The sequence below is a fragment of the Crocuta crocuta genome, unplaced genomic scaffold (genome assembly GCF_008692635.1).
Source record: "Crocuta crocuta isolate KB4526 unplaced genomic scaffold, BGI_CrCroc_1.0 scaffold29, whole genome shotgun sequence".
Classification (NCBI taxonomy): Eukaryota; Metazoa; Chordata; class Mammalia; order Carnivora; family Hyaenidae; genus Crocuta; species Crocuta crocuta.
The window spans coordinates 3,970,655-3,989,882 of NW_027533280.1; the positions used below are offsets into that span (position 1 = coordinate 3,970,655).

Consider the following 19,228-nt stretch of genomic DNA (forward strand, 5'->3'; position numbering starts at 1 on the left):
ACCCCCGACTTCAGGTTCAGGCCGCGCACGCGCACTTGAGTGCAGGAACGTGGCGAGGGAAGGAGGGAGAGTTTTAACGCATGCTCATTTACAGGAGGCTTGAAGCTTTTCACGTCAGCTTCGTACACCGCCCCCTTTTTGTCTTAACCCGCCTCTGACTTTTAAAGGGCTAGAGCACTTTTTCACCCAATCGCTTTTTAAAAAATTAAGCATTTATGGAGAGCCTAGTATGTGCGGGGCCCAACTTACATTGTCTCCTGTATGCATTTTCCAGTTTTTCCTTTTGTAATAATTACAGTAGTCAATATTTACATGTTTGCGTAAATTTCTTCCCTTGCCCCAGTTGTGCTGTTTCCCTTGGAGGCAATTCTCTGAAATGAGAGGAAATGTGATGTTCTGGGCAGGTCTTCCCAGGTTGAGGTCTGAGATTGAATCCTGGCTCAGCCACTTCCTTGGTCTTTTAACTCTGGATAGCTTATCTAACTTGTGAACCCGAGTTTGCTTATTTTTTTAAGTGAAGATAAGGATTCCTACCTATCAGAGGATTGTTGTGAAAAGCACCTTTTTTTTTTTTTTAAAGAATGTAAAGTACCAAGTTCTATGCCTCACACCAGCTACCTGTTACGTAAATAAAGAGTAGTCATTATGTGGAATTACTCAGTCAGAAAATAGTTTTATAGTTTCTGTAAGATAATGCCAGATGGGTTTTCAGGAGCATTTACCTAATTGCCTGGATGGCTGGCAGTATGTAATGGTGCCTCTTTCCCCACAGTGCTGCCAACATCACAGTCCATCATTTTTACACATTTTTCCTAGTCTAGACAGTATGTAATGGTATGGCAGGATTATTTTAACTTTCATTTCTTTAATTGCTGGTGAGGCTGTGCATTTTTCTTTGAGATGATTTATTAGCTGTTTGTTTGCTGAACAACTATTTTCAAACCCTGTAATTTCCACTGGCTTACCCCTGCAGACATTATGTTAGGTTCTGACAAAGAATTTTGCTGATCAATTAAAAAAGAAAAAATAAGGATTTGGTAGAGAGAGAGACAGAGAGAGAAATGAAACTTTCCATGGAAGGGATAGAGGCAAGAGAGGAGCTCATTCCAAAAGCAGCACTTTCCAGTAGAACTTCCTTTGATAAAGGAAATGCTCTGTATCTGCAATGTCCCATATAGTAGTCAGTTGCCTATTAAATACTTGGAATACGACTAGTGTAACTGAGGACTTGTTATTTTTATTTAACTTAAGTCTCCATATAAACAGCCACCTCATTGATAGAGTAACTCCAGAGGTTAGGAAAGGAGAGAAAGGAGGGGAAAAGAGGGGTCCTACAGAGTCACTCTTCAGAAGTGCCATCGTGTTTATGGAAGGACTCGAATTTGGACTGTAGGCAGTTCCCGNATGATAGAGTAACCCCAGAGGTTAGGAAAGAAGGAGAGAAAGGAGGGGAAAATAGGGGTCCTACAGAGTCACTCTTCAGAAGTGCCATCGTGTTTATGGAAGGACTCGAATTTGGACTGTAGGCAGTTCCCGGGAAGACAGTACCAGAAACTGCCAGTCTGGATAAGAAGTTTGCAAAAATCTATCAGGCTACCCATTGATGATATTACCACTTTTCTATATGTAGCTTACGCTTCCATAAAAAGCTCAACAACCTGTGCTGCACTTTGTGTTACTCTGTAGGGATTTGTCTCTCTGATTTTTTTTTAATGTTTTATTTATTTCTAGGAGAGAGAGAGACAGCGTGAGCAGGGGAGGGTCAGAGAGAGAGGGAGTCACAGACTGAAACAGGCTCCAGGCTCTGAGCTGGCAGTCAGCACAGAGCCCGACGCTGGGCTTGAACCCACGAACCGCGAGATCATGACCTAAGCGAAAGTCGGACGCTTAACCGACTAAGCCACCCAAGCGCCCCTGTCTCTCTGATTTTTAATTTAGCAAAATGAAGAATGAGAAGTGGCCTGTGACTCACTCCGGACACCTGAAAGCCCCTAGAGGGCGCTCATCCTGCATCAGAGACTTAAAAACTTTGGCGAGAACTCAGGAATCCTACAACTCACCCATTTAAAGTATACAATTCAATGGTTTTCAGTATATTCACAGAGCTGTGGAGGCCTCATCCCAGTCACTTTTAGAATATTTTCATTAACCCTGAAAGAAAGCTCCTGCTCTTAACTATCACCTTCCTAACTTCTCATCTTCCCTCCCAAGTAACCACTAATCTACTTTCTGTCTCTGCAGATTTGCTTATTCTGACACTTCCATTCATATGACCTTTTGTGTCTGGCTTCTTTCACTGAGCACATGTTTTTGAGGTTCATCCATGCTACAGCATGTATCAGTGTTTCGTTCCTTTTTATGGCTGAATAATATTCCATTAGATGGACAGAAGATATTTTGTTTATCCATTCATCTTTTAAATGTTTTTTTCTAAGTTTATTTATTTTGAGAGGGAGAACACAAGCGAGAGAGGAACAGAGAGAGGGAGAGAGAGAGAATCTCAAGCAGGCTCTGCACTGATGCCGCTCTCAAACTCATGAACCGTGAGATCATGACCTGAGCCAAAATCAGGAGTTGAACACTCAACTGACTGAGTCGCCCAGGCGCCCCATCCGTTCATCTTTTAATGGACATTTGAGTTTTCTCCATCTTTTGTCTATTATGTGCACCAGAGACTTTTGATGGTCCTGACAGGTGGGTCCTTCCTGCCACTTCTGTAAAGGCTGAGACCCAGGTTACTCAACACCAGAGGCCCTGTTCTCATTTTATGCAGATGGTCCTCTCAGAAGTGGACTGCAGTCCCCGTGCCGGCGGGGTTGACAGCTCAGAAACTGTTGGATGAAATCTGCAAAGATTTCTGGAGAGAGCAGAGCCTCCAGGCTTTCAGCCAAAGCTTTGTGCCCAGGAAAGCATAAATAGGAGCATGTCTCCTCAAGGGGATGTTTATCTGTGGGTGTATAGAGGAGCCCCTCTCATCCCATACCACACAGGAGAGCTCTCTTCACCCCATGCTTTATAAAAGACCCTTGAGAGGAGCCCAATAAATTCTAGCCATTCAAGTCTGGCAAGTAATTATCAGAAGGGTCTTTGGAACAGGAGCCCTCTTGGCTGTTCAGTACTGGGGAGTGGCCAGTCCACAGCACTGCTCAGCAGTTTGAGAATAATGCTACCAGATTCGGACCCCATAGGGAGAATGGTGTCCTAGATCTGTAACCTGCCCAGCCAGCTAGCCTGTGGATGCAGATAAACCTTACCCACTCCACATTCTTCTCCCGGGCACAGTTCTAGCTTCCCTGAGCCAGGATTAGGGGCCATCACAGGGCTCCTTGCAGTGGTGGGACTGCGGCTCAGGTCAGGCCATGTCTCAGCCTGGTCCAGGGAGAGAGCAGACTCTAGACCACGAGGCGCCACTCAGTGGGTGGTTCCGTATAAAGTCACAAGCCAAGGACAGTTTGTACTAGGGAAAAGCCTGCTGGGCCTTCGGGCCAGGCATCTGAGGAAGAGAGGAGAATGTCATGAGAGAACCAGCATTAGTAGCATGACTGGCCAGGGGCAGACTCCAGACCCTACCTGGGCCACCCATGAATTTGGGATTGGAATTCAAAAAGAGTCAATTCATTTCTGTGAGTGGTTATATAACCAAGATATATAAAGGGCAGCCATTTTCCACCACAAGCATGAGAAAACTGAGTGAAGGAGACACCCAGAGACGGAAAGACCAAGCAAGAGGAAGAGGATAGCTTTGCTGTTAACAGCTTTCCAACACTCTTGTATCCTTAATAAATTTCCTTTATGAGGTAGTATGAAATGGTGTCTCTACTTGCAACCAAAGGAATCTTGGATGAGGCAGGAATTTACACAGAGCAGTTACCCTCTGCTGAAAGGGAGACATACACCCAACAAATTAACTATAAGTGATGCAATGAGTGTGGAAATCAGGGCAAAAGTTCCTTTCTAAAATAAGCCAAAAAACCAAAACCAAAGCAAACAAGCAAACAAAAAAGTCCCGCTCCAACTGGAATGAAGAACAAAGCAATGAAGGGTGTCCACTGATGATTAGAGAAAAGCCCACCAAAACAAGATTTTCTGGGGCACCTGGGTGGCTCAGTTGGTTAAGCATACAACTTTAGCTCAGGTCATGATTTCACAGTTGCTGGGTTTGAGTCCCCACCAGGCTTTCTTCTGTCAGCGAAGAGCTCTCTTCAGATCCTCTGTTCCCCTCTCTGTCTGCCCCTCCCCTGCTTATGCTAACTCTCTCTCTCCCTCTCTCAAAAACTAAACAAAAAACAAACAAAAAAACAACACACATCTTCAAGGTACAGCTTCCACCAGATTCTTCTTCGTCTTTAACGTTTATTTTTGAGACAGAGCAGGAACACGGGAGAGGCAGAAAGACACACACAGAATCCGAAGCAGGCTCCAGGCTCTGAGCTGTCAGCACAGAGCCGCAGGCGGAACTCCAACCTATGAACCAGAGATCAGACCTGAGTGTTAACTCAGAAGTCAGACGCTTAACCAACTGAGCCACCCATGCGCCCCAGCTTCCCTCGGATTCTTAAAGTTGTCTGGCAGACCCCTGATGAGACTAAGAACTGGTATGATGTTGGTTTTCCCTTCAAATTTTGCCTCTGTGTCCTCGAAACATGGAACAAAAGCCTTTAACCTTTTCTTGTCTGCTTAGGGTGTTGTATTTGCCCGGGGGAGCCCCAGATGGGAGAGGGGCGCCGAATGGGAAGGGCAGTAGCCTCCCGGGACACCCTGGGGCCCACACTGCGCGGCTATCGGCTTTGGGATCTTCGGGCTCGCCCACCAGCCTTTGGCCACCATGCCGACGTGCCAGAGGCTCTCGACCTCCGCAGGCCCTAAAACGTCCTTCTCCACGCCAGCGGATCTGCACCCTTCCCGCGGCTCAGCGAGCGCACACTCTCCGCAGGAAGGGGCGGGCACTGCCGGCGGCTTGCCGGGGCCCCGCGTTGCCATAGCGACCTTAGCCGGGCCAGAGACGCCGCGGCGCGAGCTGCACTGGGCGATTGAAGCTGGAAGCTGCTGCTACCCCACCGCTCTAGCCCCCAGGGCTGCGGCTCCAGGTTCCGCCTCGCGGGTGAGCCGGCGCAGGTGAGCTGGCGCAGGTGGGTGGGGTGGGGACTCGGGAAGGACCCCCAGCCGTATGGGCGCCCCCTCCACCTTCCATTGTAGTTCATTTACTGTGATTCAGTATCCAAAAACGTGCAGAGCCCACGCACCGCCTCATAAGGCTTCCTTTTCCTACCAGCGGCTCCCGTATTAAGACCGCAGCCTCCTCTGGAGTTGAACCTGTGTTCCCGGGAAAGTGTGGGACAGGGGATGATTTTCTACTACACTCATGAGACATTAAGTAACACCCAGTGGCGTCGTAAAAAAGTTATTAGGTTCTAGGTTCTCTTACACTTCTGAGTAATCCAAGGAGAAAGTGTCAGTTTGGGGCTAATACGACTCTAACAACTTCCTCAATACTTGCTAAACTCAACTTTGGTAAGCCACAATTATCTAGCTAAGACTTAAGCTGATTTCTTTCTAGTATTTTAATTTTTACAGTGCCTTCCTCTTAGGGTATCTGACACTCGTTTTCCATTTATAGTAATGATATGTGAAGTCTCTTTCATGGATAAATATATTGATTTTTAAAAGTGAATTAATTTACATATAAAGATCCATCATCATACAATTGGTACTGGGAAATGGGAGGGGAAAAAACACATTAAATTTAACACCTGAGACTGTTTCCTCCCTCCCAGCTTTTGCCTTTGCTGTTTCCTTTGCCAGGAGTGACTTATCCTGTTCTTAGGCGTATGATTGTCCAAATAAATGCCAGCCAGTGTGTTTGCTCAGCCCGGTCGGACTCCTGAAGACTCTGCTGTAGCCCAACATTAGGAGCTCCTTGATGTGTGGGCCCAGTGCAAAATGGAAAAGGGGGCCCTCACCCATAAAGTATTAAGAATTAAAAAAACAGTAACAGCAAAGGAGTAAACCAAGCACAGGCCCTTCTAAGGGTGGGCGCTGTTGGACTGCACAGGTTACATACCCACACGTTGCTGGCCCTGGGTGGGTGGATGCCTCCTGAAACCTGCTGAGCCCAGAGGTCATTCTAATCGGTCAGTACCTATCATTCTGCCAGCTCCACTGGCATGTGCATGCGTGCGCGCGTGTGTGCACACGCGCACACATATTCCCCAAACCCCTGGAGCAGGATAGATGCTATTGGCTGAGGGGAAACAGATCCCCGTGATTGGGAGGAGACCATCTTTATCACCTTGCACAAGACCCATGGAGACACACAGATAGACATGAATGTCCACACTGGAGAGCTTGAGGACATGAAGAGTATAGGTGGTGGGCTCCCAGACTACAGAGAGACCTTAGACCCGCGAAGATTCCCTGCAACCCCATCACGCGTGGCAGGGAGGAGCGCTCTGGTCTGATGGGAAAACCTAAGCAGGTAATGAGGCAGACAAGTAGAATATCTGGGCAGAGGGCAGAGGTCATAGATAAAAGGATGACCATCCACCCTGGTGTGCCTGGGATTGTCCTGGTTTTAGCACTGAAGTCCAGATTCCTAGGAAACGCTTCAATCCGAGGCAAACCCGGAGGTCACCCTAGAGGTAGTATCTTTAGTTGGTGGGCTCTCCTGACCGCTTCCAAAACCAGGCCCTGGGCGTTCCCAGTACCCTCTAACAGGTAAGACAGGACCAAAGGGACTACAGTATTGGGTGCTGGGTGCAGAGAAGGTGTCCCTGTGAGCTGTGCTATGGCAGCTGTCTGCCTGCCCAGAGTGGCCTGGCTAGCTCCGCTCCCCTCTCCCTAGCTCTCCCTGAGTGAATCCCAGTGCTCACCACTGGGGGCTCCAGGCCAGGCTCTAGCGTAAAGCATCCACTCTGATTGGTAATACTGGTTATTAAATATGTGACTGTCGACCTTGGTCGGGGGCAGCTTCTTCCTGATATCATCACAAACCCCCCTGGTCTACTGGTTTCCCTGGGTTCCCAAGCAATTGTGCCATCAGAGCCACCTCAGGGGGCCCCTAGAGATGCAAAGGAGATGACAGCCAAGGGTCAGTCCAGCACAGAAGGATCCCCCCCAAATGGCTGCTCATCTGCCCGGGGACCCCAAACACACATGACTCACACCATTTGGGCTCAGACGAGTGCCTGTGCAGGAAGCCCCGGGACCCTGGCACTACTAGGGACGCACTGAGCCCCTGATGTCCCTAACCCTTTGCCAGCACCCTCTGGCCCCACAGAAGCAGCCAGCATGCCTATCTCCAAGTGCCTGCAAAGGTCGGAGCCCCTGTGGAAGGGGTGGGACCGGAAGGCCCAAAAGAATGGACTGAGGCACCAGGTGTACGCTGTCAATGGCGACTGCTACGTGGGTCAATGGAAGGACAACATGAAACATGGTGAGTTGGGGGATCTTCAGGGGCTTGGGAGTATCGAGTCTGGGCCATGGCGGGTGATGGGGGCCAAGGAAGTAGCTGGCAGAGCTTGTAGGGGACATAAGCTACATCACCAAGGTCCCCAAGGGGTAAATGCTGCTGACCTGGGCCAGCCAGGGGTCTCCACAGGCTGGGCTCTGCAACCAAACTCAGCCCTGACTTTAGATGACCAAAGACCTCAGGGACCAGCACGGGACAGACTGGGTTTGAGATTCCAACCGTAACTTCGGCCAGGGCTCTAGGGACTCCAGCACAGCCCCTCCCCTCCGAGACCTGGGCTAACCTGGGCCTGGCTAGCCTGAGGAAAAGGAGCCCCCCCAAACCACTTGCAATGGTGATTCAAACAGCTCTGATGTGGGGCTCTGATCAGTAATGAGAGAGAGAAGACACATATACACATGCACATACACACACAACCAGCTGAGGCTTCAAATAGAACTGCAGCTTTAACCAGCACATGGCACAGGGGTCCTTGTGGCACAAAATAAGCCCTGAAGAAAATCAAGTGTTTTTAAGTTTTATTGATTTAGGGGCACCTGGATGGCTCAGTTGGTGGAGCACGTGACTCTTTTCTTTTTTTAAGTTTATTTATTTATTTTGAGAGAGAGACAGAGACAGTGAGCAGGGGAGGGGCAGAGAGTGAGGGAGAGAATCTCAAGCAGGCTCTGTACTGTCAGCGTGAAGCCCAATGTGGGGTTTGAACTCACAACCCGTGATATCATGACTTGAGCTGAAACCAAGAGTCGGAAGCTTAACCAACGGAGCCACCCAGGCGTTCCAAGCATGTGATTCTTGATCTTGGGGTCATGAGTTCGAACTCATGTGATCTCTACACCTAACATGGAGTTCAAACTCATGGCCCCAGGATCAAGAGTTGCATACTCTTCCAACAGAGACAACTGGCACCCCAAGAAAAACAAATTTTTATTCTAAACAGATGGTATGGCTCCTCACTCAAGACATGCAATCCAGATGCTATGCCCTTGTCTTTTTTTTACTTTTTTAAACATTTATTTATTATTGAGAAACAGAGACAGAGCATGAGCAGGGGAGGGGCAGAGAGAAGGAGAGACAAAGAAACCGAAGCAGGCTCCAGGCTCTGAGCTGTCAGCACAGAGCCCGACATGGGGCTCGAACCCACAAACTGCGAGATCATGNTGAGCTAAGCACTTTGGAGTTCATAAAGCTGGGTCAGAATCTCAGCTTCACCAACTCTGACCTTGAGGGACTAATTACCCCACTTTGAGCCTCAGTGTTCCAATCTGTAAAATGGGAAACTACTTATCAGTAAAGATAAGAGATGAGGTCTATCAAGTGTGTAGCCCAGGGTGTGTGCAGAAGGGAAGCTTCTTGAGTGTTCTTTGAGGACTGAGCATGGCAGGGATCACCACTCCTGAGAACTTTCCTTGTCCAGAAGCACTCCAAAGCTGACCTCACCCAGTATGTGACACAACACCACTGCTCAGCACTGACTGATAAGCCAGACTTTATGCAGCTACTCTGGGCTTTGTGTGTGGTTAAAGACGCCTGTGTGTGTGCTTTAGTCCCTGTGGGCAGCAGGGGAGGGAGACAGGGCCCTGAACTAGGAATTAGGGTCCCGAAGTTCTGAGTCTGGCTCCACCACTGAATAGCGGTGTGACTTGGGGTAAGCCATCTCCTGTTCTCTGGATCTCAGCTGCCCCACCTGCAATGTGAACTCATGGGTTGACAAGGCCCCCTGAGCCCTCTTTCTATGCCAGTCCTGCCTCCCGTAGGGCTGTGGAGGCATAGAGCAGACTGGGCCGGGGCTCCAGAAAACGGACCTGTCAGAATCCAGACTCCGCCTCCCCTCTCTTCAAGACGTGCCTTTGATCATGCTGACAGGGGATTGCTGTGGTATGAGCAGCCTGGAAGCAGTCAAAAGTCATCGTTATTCAGGGCAAGGATTGGAGTGGCTAGTGGTTCCCTAGGCTGTTCATTCATTCACTCCACTCACACCAATGGCACTCCTAGTCCATGCTGGGCCCTGTCCTGGGCATCTGCGTAATGCCAACTCCCTGGGAGTTCCAGTCTCACGGAGAACCTGCACAATAAGTAATATCGCATTTTAGAGAAGAGGAAACTGGGACTCAGAGGGAAGAAATGATTTACTGAGGGGCACATAGCTATGTGCTAAATGACCTGGAGGCAGAAGCCAGCCTCCCAGAAAAAAAAGGAAACATGCTGTCTTGAAAGCTCGGTGACCATGTACACTACATGCTGGAGCACCATGGGGAAGACTATAAAGCCATGGCCTGGGAGGAGGAGAATTACTGTCAAGATAGCCCCAAACAGATTCAGAATAAGACCAATGTCTAAAAGCATTTTTACCCAGCAGAGTGGCAAGCCTTCCTTGATTCTTTGCAGAAGAATAAGATAGAAGTTGAGTGACTGGGGGGAGCCTGGGGGGGGTCAGTCGGTTAAGCATCCCACTCTTGATTCCGGCTCAGGTTATGATCTCATGGTTCGTGAGTTTAAGCTCTGCACTGGACTCTGTGCTGACAGCATGGAGCCTGCTTGGGATTCTCTCTCTCCTTCTCTCTTTGCCCCTGCCCTGCTCATGCTCTCTCTCTCTCAAAATAAATAAACTTTAAAAAAAAAAACAAAAAAGAGGGGCACCTGGGTCACTCAGTCGGTTAAGTGGCCGACTCCAGCTCAGGTCATGATCTCACAGTTCCTGGGTTTGAACCCCATGTGGGGCTCTGTGCTGACAGCTCAGAGCCTGGAGCCTGTTTCCAATTCTGTGTCTCCCTCTCTCTCTGACCCTCCTCTGCTCACACTGTCTGTCTCTCTCTCTCTCAAAAATAAAAAATTAAAAATAAATAAATAAAATAAATTGAGTGATTGGCTTATACCTGCCCTAGGCTGAGGCCTCCTCCTGGACCAGAGAAGCTGGAGCCAAAGTTTAAGATTTTAGGCAAGGAAGACCATGTGGCTAGATCTCTCTCTCCCTCTCTCTCTCTCTCTCTCTCCCTCTCTCTCTCTCTCTCTCTCTCTCACACACACACACACACACACACACACACACACACACACACACACACACACACACCCTCTGGAGAAGGAACTGTCTCCCAGACGCTTCTGAGGGCCCTGAGAAAAGCCGGAACCTGCTGTTTTCAGAGTGGGTGGCTTGTTTATTTATAGTCTATACATAATAAAACAAGGCTATTTTACTTAAAAATAAAAATAAAAATAAGAGTGTGGCATCAGGATGTGAAGGGGACCAGAGAGGAGACATGAAGGCAGCCATGAGAGCACAGAGGTGATGTTTGAGCTGAGCACAGAAGGATGAGAAGGATTCGCCTGGCAGAAGAGGAAGGGCATGTCTCCTAGATGGTGAAATCAGAATGGAAGAATTTGGGGGTGTATTAAGTCTTGTTCTTGGAACTGACTGGAAGCCAGTGTGCCCAGAGCAGAGAGAGCAAGGTGAAAGAGCGGGCAGGTCAAGGGTTCCAAACATAAAGCACCCTATTGGGGCCCTTGGGTGGCTCAGTCCTTTGAGCATTGGCTCTTGGTTTCTGCTAGGGTCATGATCTCATGGTTTGTGGGTTTGAGATCCGCCTAGGGCTCCACGCTGCCAGTACAGATCCTGCTTGGGCTTCACTCTCCCTCTCTCTCTGCCCCTCCTGCTCTCTCTCAAAATAAGCAAATAAGCTTAAAAAAAAAAAAAAAAAGACCCTGGGGTGCCTGGGGGGCTCAGTCAGTTAAGCGAGGACTTTGGATTGGGTCATCATCTGGTGGTTCATGGGTTTAAGCCCCGCGTGTGGCTCTGTGCTGACAGCTCAGAGCCTGGAGCCTGCTTCGGATTCTGTCTCCCCCCTCTCTGCCCCTCCCCCCATGAGTAAACAATTGAAAAAGAAAAAAGGAAACTTATAGGAGGTGGTAAATTTGCCCTTGTTCTGAGGCAAACAGTCTCATTGGAACAACTTAAGTCACATGTCCCTCACTGAACCAATCACTGCCCAGACTGATTGGCTAGCCTTGCTGGGGGAGGAGTCTGACCCATTCAACCCTTAGGGATTGAAAGCTTGGGAGCCGCTGCTTCCCCAAAAGAAATAGAACTGGAAGGAGGATAGGTATAGACAACCTTGTGAGGGCTCTACCTCAAGGGCAAAAATAATCGGTAACATCTTTCCTATTTGCAGGCACTGTTCTTAGTGCTTTCCATATGTTAAGGAATTCAGTGATAGAATAGCCCCATAAGATTCTCTCATCTCCCTTTAACCGATGAGGAACCCCGAGTTAAGTTACTTATGTGAGATCAAAAAGCTCAGAGGGACAATGTTGGCTTTGTTCCTCAGCTACCAAGGACCAAGACATGAATTGGCCCATATAGGTACTCCACAAATATTTTATTCATCCTTTTGTTCAACAAAAGTCTTTGTTCAAGGGCGCCTGGGTGGCTTAGTCGGTTAAGCGTCCGACTTTCGCTTAGGTCATGATCTCACAGTTCGTGGGTTCGGGCCCCGCGTCGGTTTCTGTGCTGACTGCCAGCTCGGAGCCTGGAGCCTGTTTCAGTCTGTGACTCCCTCTCTCTCTGACCCTCCCCTGTTCACGCTGTCTCTCTCTCTCTCCTAGAGATAAATAAAACATTAAAAAAAAAATTAAAAACAAAAAACCAAAAGTCTTTGTTCAGCATGTATTGGTCTCCCGCAATTTCTCAGGCACTGTTTGTTCTTTGGTGCTGGGAAAAGGGCAGTGAGCAAAACGGACCAAAGTCTGTGTCCTCAGAGAGTGCACATTCTCCTCATGGAGAGCTAGACTGTAGACAATAAATCATAAGTGAGTGAATTGTCTGTTAGGTTAGGAGTTGCTAAGGGATATGAAAAGAAACAGAGCAGGTTAAGGCAGGAAGATAGGCTTATGATTTTACAGGGGTTAGGGTAGGCCTCCTTGAGAAAATAGATTTGAACAGAGACTTGCAGGAGGTAGAGAGTGAGTGAATATTTGGAGAAGAGCATTCCAGGCCAAAGGATAAGCAGGTATACAGGCCCTGAGGCAGAAGCATATCTGGTGGGTTCCAGGAACAGTATGGAGGCCATTGTGATTAGAGAGCAGTCTGGAAGGTGGCAGTGGAAGATATAGATGAAGCAGGAGTGGTAGGAGATGGGTCCCCATGTGTGTTCCAGTGAACTGAAGAAATATACAGAATATTTTCTAGAAATTCTGGTCATCTGGCATAATCATTCAGTATTATTAAGAGATAAAGCTAGGGGTGTCAGGGTGGCTCAGTCGGTTAAGCACCCAGCTTCAGCTCAGGTCATGATCTCGTGGTTCGTGAGTTCGAGATCTCTGTGCTGACAGCTCTGGAGGGCTGGAGTGCTGCTTCGGATTCTGTGTCTCCCTCTCTCTCTTTGCCTCTCCCCCGCTCGCACCCTGTGTCTCTCTCTCTCAAAAATAAATAAACATTAAAAAATTTAAAATAAAAAAGAGACAAAGTTTATTATTAAGAGAAAAAGAAGTGGCAGATTTCTATCTGGGGCTTGCTATATCAGTCTGGTTTCAGGGCAAAAGGCTGGAGAACTGCTATGTGTAGAAATGGAACTTTCTTGGGGTTTTCCCTAGTGCTGGGGGTCTAGAGATGAGCCACAGACCCTGGCCCATCCCTTGAGAACAGCCAAGTCTTGTAGGGGCCCCTGAGGCCAAGGCAGACACAGCATCTGCCCGGCCAGGCCCATGGCTGCAGTGTCTGCAGCCTTGACCCATCTCTGTGTCATCAGGAAAAGGAACACAGATCTGGAAGAAAAAAGGAACCATCTATGAGGGAGACTGGAAGTTTGGGAAGCGAGATGGCTACGGCATCCTCAGCTCTCCTGACCGAGAGAAGGGAAAGTATAGGAGAGTATATGCTGGCTGGTGGAAAGATGATAAAAAATCGGTGAGTGGTTCCCATCATGCTCTGCGGTGTGGGCTGGGCTGAAAGCAGGCTGTGTGTGTGTGTGTGTGTGTGTGTGTGTGTAGGGGGAGCAGTCAGAGAGGCCTGGAAGAAAATGGGGGAAGGGTGGAGGGCAGAAGGACAAGGGTACTGTGTGCGTGGGAGAAGGAAGGGGTGGGGAATCATCAAGGGTTCTCAGAACAAAACCCAGGAAACAGGAAGCAAGAGGAGAGGGCCCAGGGAGGAGCCCATGAAACCCGTGGCTAGAAGCCTGCCAGGCTGTGTAGGGGCCAAGTCTCCTCCCCCATCACCCCCACTCATTTCCTGGCTTTCTTTACCCTGGGCATTCCTTTCTAAGAATCCCCCTTCTATTGGGCCTGCACAAGAAGGGGGTAGGAAAAGTGGGAGCAAGAAAGCACAGGCCACACCCTTGGCCACAGGGCAAGAAAGGAAGGTCCTGGAGGTAGAAGCCAGCCAGGGGCAGGTCCTCAACCCATAAATGCCTCAACTCTCACCATAGGCCAGTGCTGCTACCGAACAACTGCTATCGCAATCTAGAACATGGCATATGGTGCCTCTAACTAACTCACAATATCATCATCATCATCATCATCATCATCATCACTCATTTTATTGATAAGGAAATAAGCTCAGAGAGGTGCAGTGCCTTGCCTGGGATCACACACTGCTGGCAAATGGTAGTGCTCAGGATTTCATGATCTCTGCTCTGAAACAGATTATTGGCCACTAGGGAGAGAGATCCCAGAATAAACAATTCACATTTGATATGGTGTTAGGCTGGAGGTTTTCACAGGGAGCCCACAGGAATTGAGAATTCAGGGCAGGCTTCCTGTAAGAGGTGAAACCAAAAGGTACAAAGACTTAGCCAGGGAAGAAAAAAGGAGAAGGGGAAGTAGCAATGCGGAAGGAGCAAAGAATATGTCCAACAGCAAGGTGTGTGTGCCCACAGGGGTAGGAGTGAGGGAGGAGGGGTTGGTGGGGGCCTTGAAGGCTATGTGGAGAATCAGGATTTTGAGGGGTAGATGGGCTGCTTAACCCAACTTCCTTAGGTGTGATCTGCGAGGAGTCCTTGATTCTCTGTGGCTGGATGCTAAGTGTGGTGTTCATTTTTCTGGGGGAAAAAGTCTGTAAATTTGATGGGTTTCTCGGAAGCATCTGCGACTTATAATAGGGTCAAATCAAAGAGGGGGCAAAAGTGATCAGATGAGCGGAGGATGCATGAAGAGGGGAGAATGGGAGAGTGGAGGAGGCGGACCAGTGAGGAGCGGAGAAAAGATCCTGGGCTGCAAGAAGGTGTTAGCATAGGAGTGGAGGGCAATGGGACCGCCTGGGGAGCTGTTTCAATTCCCGACCATCAGCTGGGGATGTAGGGCTGAGGGAGGAAGCAGGGAAGTAGTCCAAGGTGTGGCTTGGGTGCCAGGGAAGATGGGGGTGGCTTTCCTGGTGTTGGGGGAGCATCATGAACAGGGACACCTTCGTGCTTTCAGGGCTATGGGATTCAGTTTTTTGGACCCAAGGAGTATTACGAGGGTGAGTGGTGTGGCGACCAGCGCAGCGGGTGGGGCCGCACTTACTACAGTAACGGCGACATCTACGAGGGCCAGTGGTTGAAGGACAAGCCCCACGGGGAGGGCATGTTGCGCCTGAGTAAGTGCCCCGCCCCAATGGNCTCGAACCGTGAGATCATAACCTGAGCCGAAGTCCACGCTTAACCGAATGAGCCACCCAGGCACCCCTCTTTTTTTTTTTTTTTTAAGTTTATTTATTTACTTTGCGACAGAGCAGGGGAGAGGCAGAGAGAGAGGGAATCACAAATGGGCTCCAAGCTGACAGCACAGAGCCTGACCCAGCCTCAATCTCAGTGAGATCATGACCTGAGCCAAAATCAAGAGTCTGACTGTCAATGGACTGAGCCACCCAGGCCCTCCTGGGAGCTTATATTCGAAGGGGGGTGCCTAACAATAAACATCAACAATGAAGACATTTTCTTATGTTCATAATAATCATAGTCTATGCTTACGCAGCACTGAGCTCACTTAATCCTTGCTACAGTCCTATAAGATAGAGGTACTCTTATCCTGACTTTACAGATGAACTGAGGTACAGAGAGGTTAAGTGACTTGCTCAAGGTCAATGCAGTCTGTTACTTGTGAGATCAAAAGTGCTAAGGAATATCCCTTGAAAATAGGAAAGTGTGTTGGAGAATGACAAAGGAGTTGCAGACAGGAGCGATTTAGACTGACTTATGGTCAGAAAATGTCTCCCTCAAGAGGTGAAATTTGAGCAGAAGACTTGAAAGAAGAGAAGGAACCTGATAAGCATGGGGAAGAACAGTCCTAGACAGAGGAAAGAGTAATCAACCAGGTAAACTGCCTTCCTGTCAAGACTTAACCCATTCTCTACATAGCAACCAGCATGAATTTCTTCCAGATTGGACCTGGTCACTGCCCTGCTTTCAACCATCCACAGGCAGCACAGTCTGGCCCTCCTCACCTCTCTAATTGTGCTTCCCACCTCTTCCCCTGGGAATCCCTTCATTTCAGCCATATTCATTTTCTTTCAGTTTCTCCCCCGCTTTCTGCCTCAGGGCCTTGCACTGCTGTTCTCTCTTCCTGCAGTAGAAAGATCGTCCAGGTCTTTGCACTGTTTCTTCCTCGGAGAGGCCTTCCCTGTTCACTAAAGCACATTCTCCTCATTCTCCTCAGCACCTGCTTGCTTCCTTTCCTTTTTAGCGCTAGGTGTATAACCTTGGGCAAGTTTCTTCCTGTTGCTGCTTCAGTTACCTTACCTGTAAAATGGGAATAATAGTAGTACCCACTTTGTAGGTACTATGAACAGGGTCTGGCACACAGTAGGCTATCTATAAAGCTAGTGCCATTGTCTCTCCAGACTGTGAGCTGCATAAGGACCTGGACTGCATATTTATTTTGTTCCTGTTTCCCCAATGCCTGGCACATAGTAGGTGTTCTTAGTGAGGACACAAACCAGAGCCCAGTCTCCCGAAAACTCAAGACTCCAACTTCTAGTGAGACTTGGCCAAACTGAGGCATTGGGGCAGCTGAGGAAGGTTTAATCCAGCCACTTCTGTCTGTGGTTCTCAATCCCCCAAACACCAAGCGCTGTGCCTGCTTTCAGTGAGCATCTACTAGGAATAGCCTGCATTCAGTGAGCACTTGCTGTGGCCACACATAGTTTAAGGGCTCTAAGTGCATCATTTCTAGTGGCCCAGACTCTGGAGACAGCTTGCCTGGGTTCAAATCCTGCCTTAAGCTCTTACTACCTATGTGACCTTGGGCGATTTGCTTAAACTCTCTGTGCTTTGGTTTTTTCACCTTTGGTGAAGTAAGGATAAAAATAAAACTTAAGTAGGGTATTGTGAAGGTTCACTGAGTTTGTAGCGTGCTTAGCACGGTGCCTGGCATGTAATAATTGTAAGTGCTCAACACTTACTATTTATTAGCTCATACTTGGAGGGAGCAAGTGTCAGCAAATTACAGTCCTTGAACCAAATCCAGCTCAATGCACATTTTTGTAAGTAAAGTTTTATTGGCACACCGCCTTGCTCATACATTTACACATTGTCCATGGCTGCTTTCATGCTTCAATGGCAAAGCTGAGTAGCTGTGACAGAGAACCTGTGAGACACAAAGCCGAAAATACTGTCTGCCCCTTCACGGAAACAGTTTGCTGACCTCTGACCTAGAGTTTATCTAGTACTCTTCTTTTTAAAAATTTTTATTTATTATTAAAAAAATTTTATTTACATTTATTTATTTTTGAGAGATAGAGTGAGACAGAGCATGAGCAGGGGAGGGGCAGAGAGAGAAGGAGATACAGAATCTGAAACAGGCTCCAGGCTCTGAGCTGTCAGCACAGAGGCTGACCTGGGGCTCAACCCCATGAACCGTGAGATCACGACCTGAGCCAAAGTCAGACGTTCAACCAACTGAGCCCCCAGGAGCCCCTATCCAGTAATCTTCTAAGCCCTTTCTTTGTATCCACTTATTTAATCTCCACTACAATTCTATGAGGTAGGTGCTACTATTATTCCCATTTTACAAATGAGAGGAAATGAGACAGAATGGTTGACTGACTTGCCCGAGACTAATGGCTGTGTCTGAGTGAAGTGCTAGCTTTATTATTGCTCTTTTTACAGCGCCACCATCATCCGTTGAGCAGGAGAGTTAATTCATGATTAAGAACATGGTCTCCTGGGATGAACAGGCCTTGGCTTCAAATCTGGTCTCTGCCACTTCCTAGCTCTGTGACCTTGAGCACATCAGTCAAACTCCCTGAGCCTTTCAAGCTCCATCTGTAAAAATGGAGTCCGTTATCCTTCATAGAACTGTTTTTGTGAGGAGTGAGGTCAGAAACGTAGCAAAGAACCACGCACAGAATGAGTGCTGGAAAAACAATGCCTATTTATGTCATTAGCTGCATTTTGTACAAATAGGAAACGAAGTTGTTCATCCAAATTCAGGCAAGTAGTGGAGGTAAGATGCGGACCAGGTCTGATTCCGGAAGTCACTGACACCCCTGGGCTCTGAGGTTTCTAGGTTGGCCCTCCCACACCCCAGGCAGCCCAGCCCAGCCCAGGGTATTCTCAACATCTTGGTCTCCTTCTGGCTTCCCTATGGGCAGTGTCCAGCCTGGGCATGTGGAGCCTAGTAAGGTGTGCTCAGTCCCCACGTGACCCTGTCCTTACCCCCAGAGAACGGGAACCGCTACGAGGGCTACTGGCAGAGAGGCATGAAGAATGGGCCAGGCCGTTTCTTCCACCTGGACCACAGTCAGCTGTTTGAAGGCTTCTGGGTGGACGACGTAGCCAAGTGTGGCACAATGATTGACTTTGGCCGCGATGAGGCCCCTGAACCAACGCAGTTCCCCATTCCTAAGGTGGGCAGCACCCACAAGGGCCCTGTGGCCACACCCAGAGAGACAGAAAACAGTACCCCCCCCACCCCCCACCCAGGCACATCCAGTCTGGCCAGGCCTAGCCCAGTCCAGCCAGGGAACAGACCAGATTTTGTTTTCAGTTGGGGCATTCCCACAGAGACTGGCAGCACCCCACACGCAGACAGCACTTCTAGAGTGCATCCTTTGCACCCCAAAGGATGGCAGCCTGGGTCTTCCATGCTCCCCAATCCAACCCCTTACTGCTTCCCTCCAGATCGAAATTCTAGACCCTGATGGCGTGCTGAAGGAAGCCTTGGCCATGTTCAAGGCAGAGGAAGATGAAGATTGATGCCAGGTGAGAGATGGGCATACTTTCCACCCTCAGATGTGGTTGAGGAAGCTCCTGGGGTCTCCTTTGGCCAAGGGACTCAAGGGCAGAACCAGAGGGTGGGTTTCTTGCCTCTGGCAATCCAGCTGGTTCTTTTTGGTTCCTCCCCTTCAAAACTCATTTCCTCGAAGACCAGGTCCCTCCTGAACGCCCTTGAGTAAGGCACTTTGCCCCAGGCCTGCATTTGCACATCTGTCCTAGGCCCTCCTGGTGTGCGTATAAGCAGGGTTCCAGGAGAGGGCAACGGTACAGCTTCTTTGGGTCACCAGCTCCCACCAGCCCCTTGCCTCTGCAGGAAACATACCAGAGCTTCTGGAGAAATTCAAGCCTGTCACCCAGCTGCTCAAACTGGTGTGCCTTCTGAAATGAGTGGTGACTCTGGGCACACCCTTGGCACCCTCAGAGGGCACCTCACTCCTCCTAGCACCGGATTATCCTCTCCCCAGCTGGTTTTGAGGACCTTCTTGTTACAGCTCATGCTGGGCCCCCATTCCCGAACGCAGGAGCATAAAGGAGAACCTGGTGGCTTCAGCCAAGGGCTTGCGGTGTGTGATTGGCA

At 48.9% G+C, this 19,228-nt stretch overlaps 1 protein-coding gene across 3 annotated transcripts in view; it reads left to right on the forward strand.

The window, feature by feature from the left end:
* The first annotated feature begins 7,076 nt into the window (after window positions 1-7,076).
* Window positions 7,077-19,228, forward strand: part of MORN3 (MORN repeat containing 3) — a 22,882-nt gene continuing 10,730 nt past the window's right edge. For 2 of the 3 annotated variants that reach the window (XR_013331064.1, XM_077747993.1), the window contains exons 1-5: window positions 7,077-7,432; window positions 13,210-13,367; window positions 14,873-15,032; window positions 18,097-18,281; window positions 18,556-18,636. Coding sequence is in view for 2 of the 3 variants with exons in the window: in XM_077747993.1 (XP_077604119.1) it covers window positions 7,288-7,432; window positions 13,210-13,367; window positions 14,873-15,032; window positions 18,097-18,281; window positions 18,556-18,630 (723 nt within the window). In the remaining variant the exon portion in view is untranslated. Of the gene's footprint in view, window positions 7,433-13,209; window positions 13,368-14,872; window positions 15,033-18,096; window positions 18,282-18,555; window positions 18,637-18,964; window positions 19,201-19,228 lie in introns of those variants that run through there. The other variant, XM_077747992.1, reaches the window with a different exon arrangement.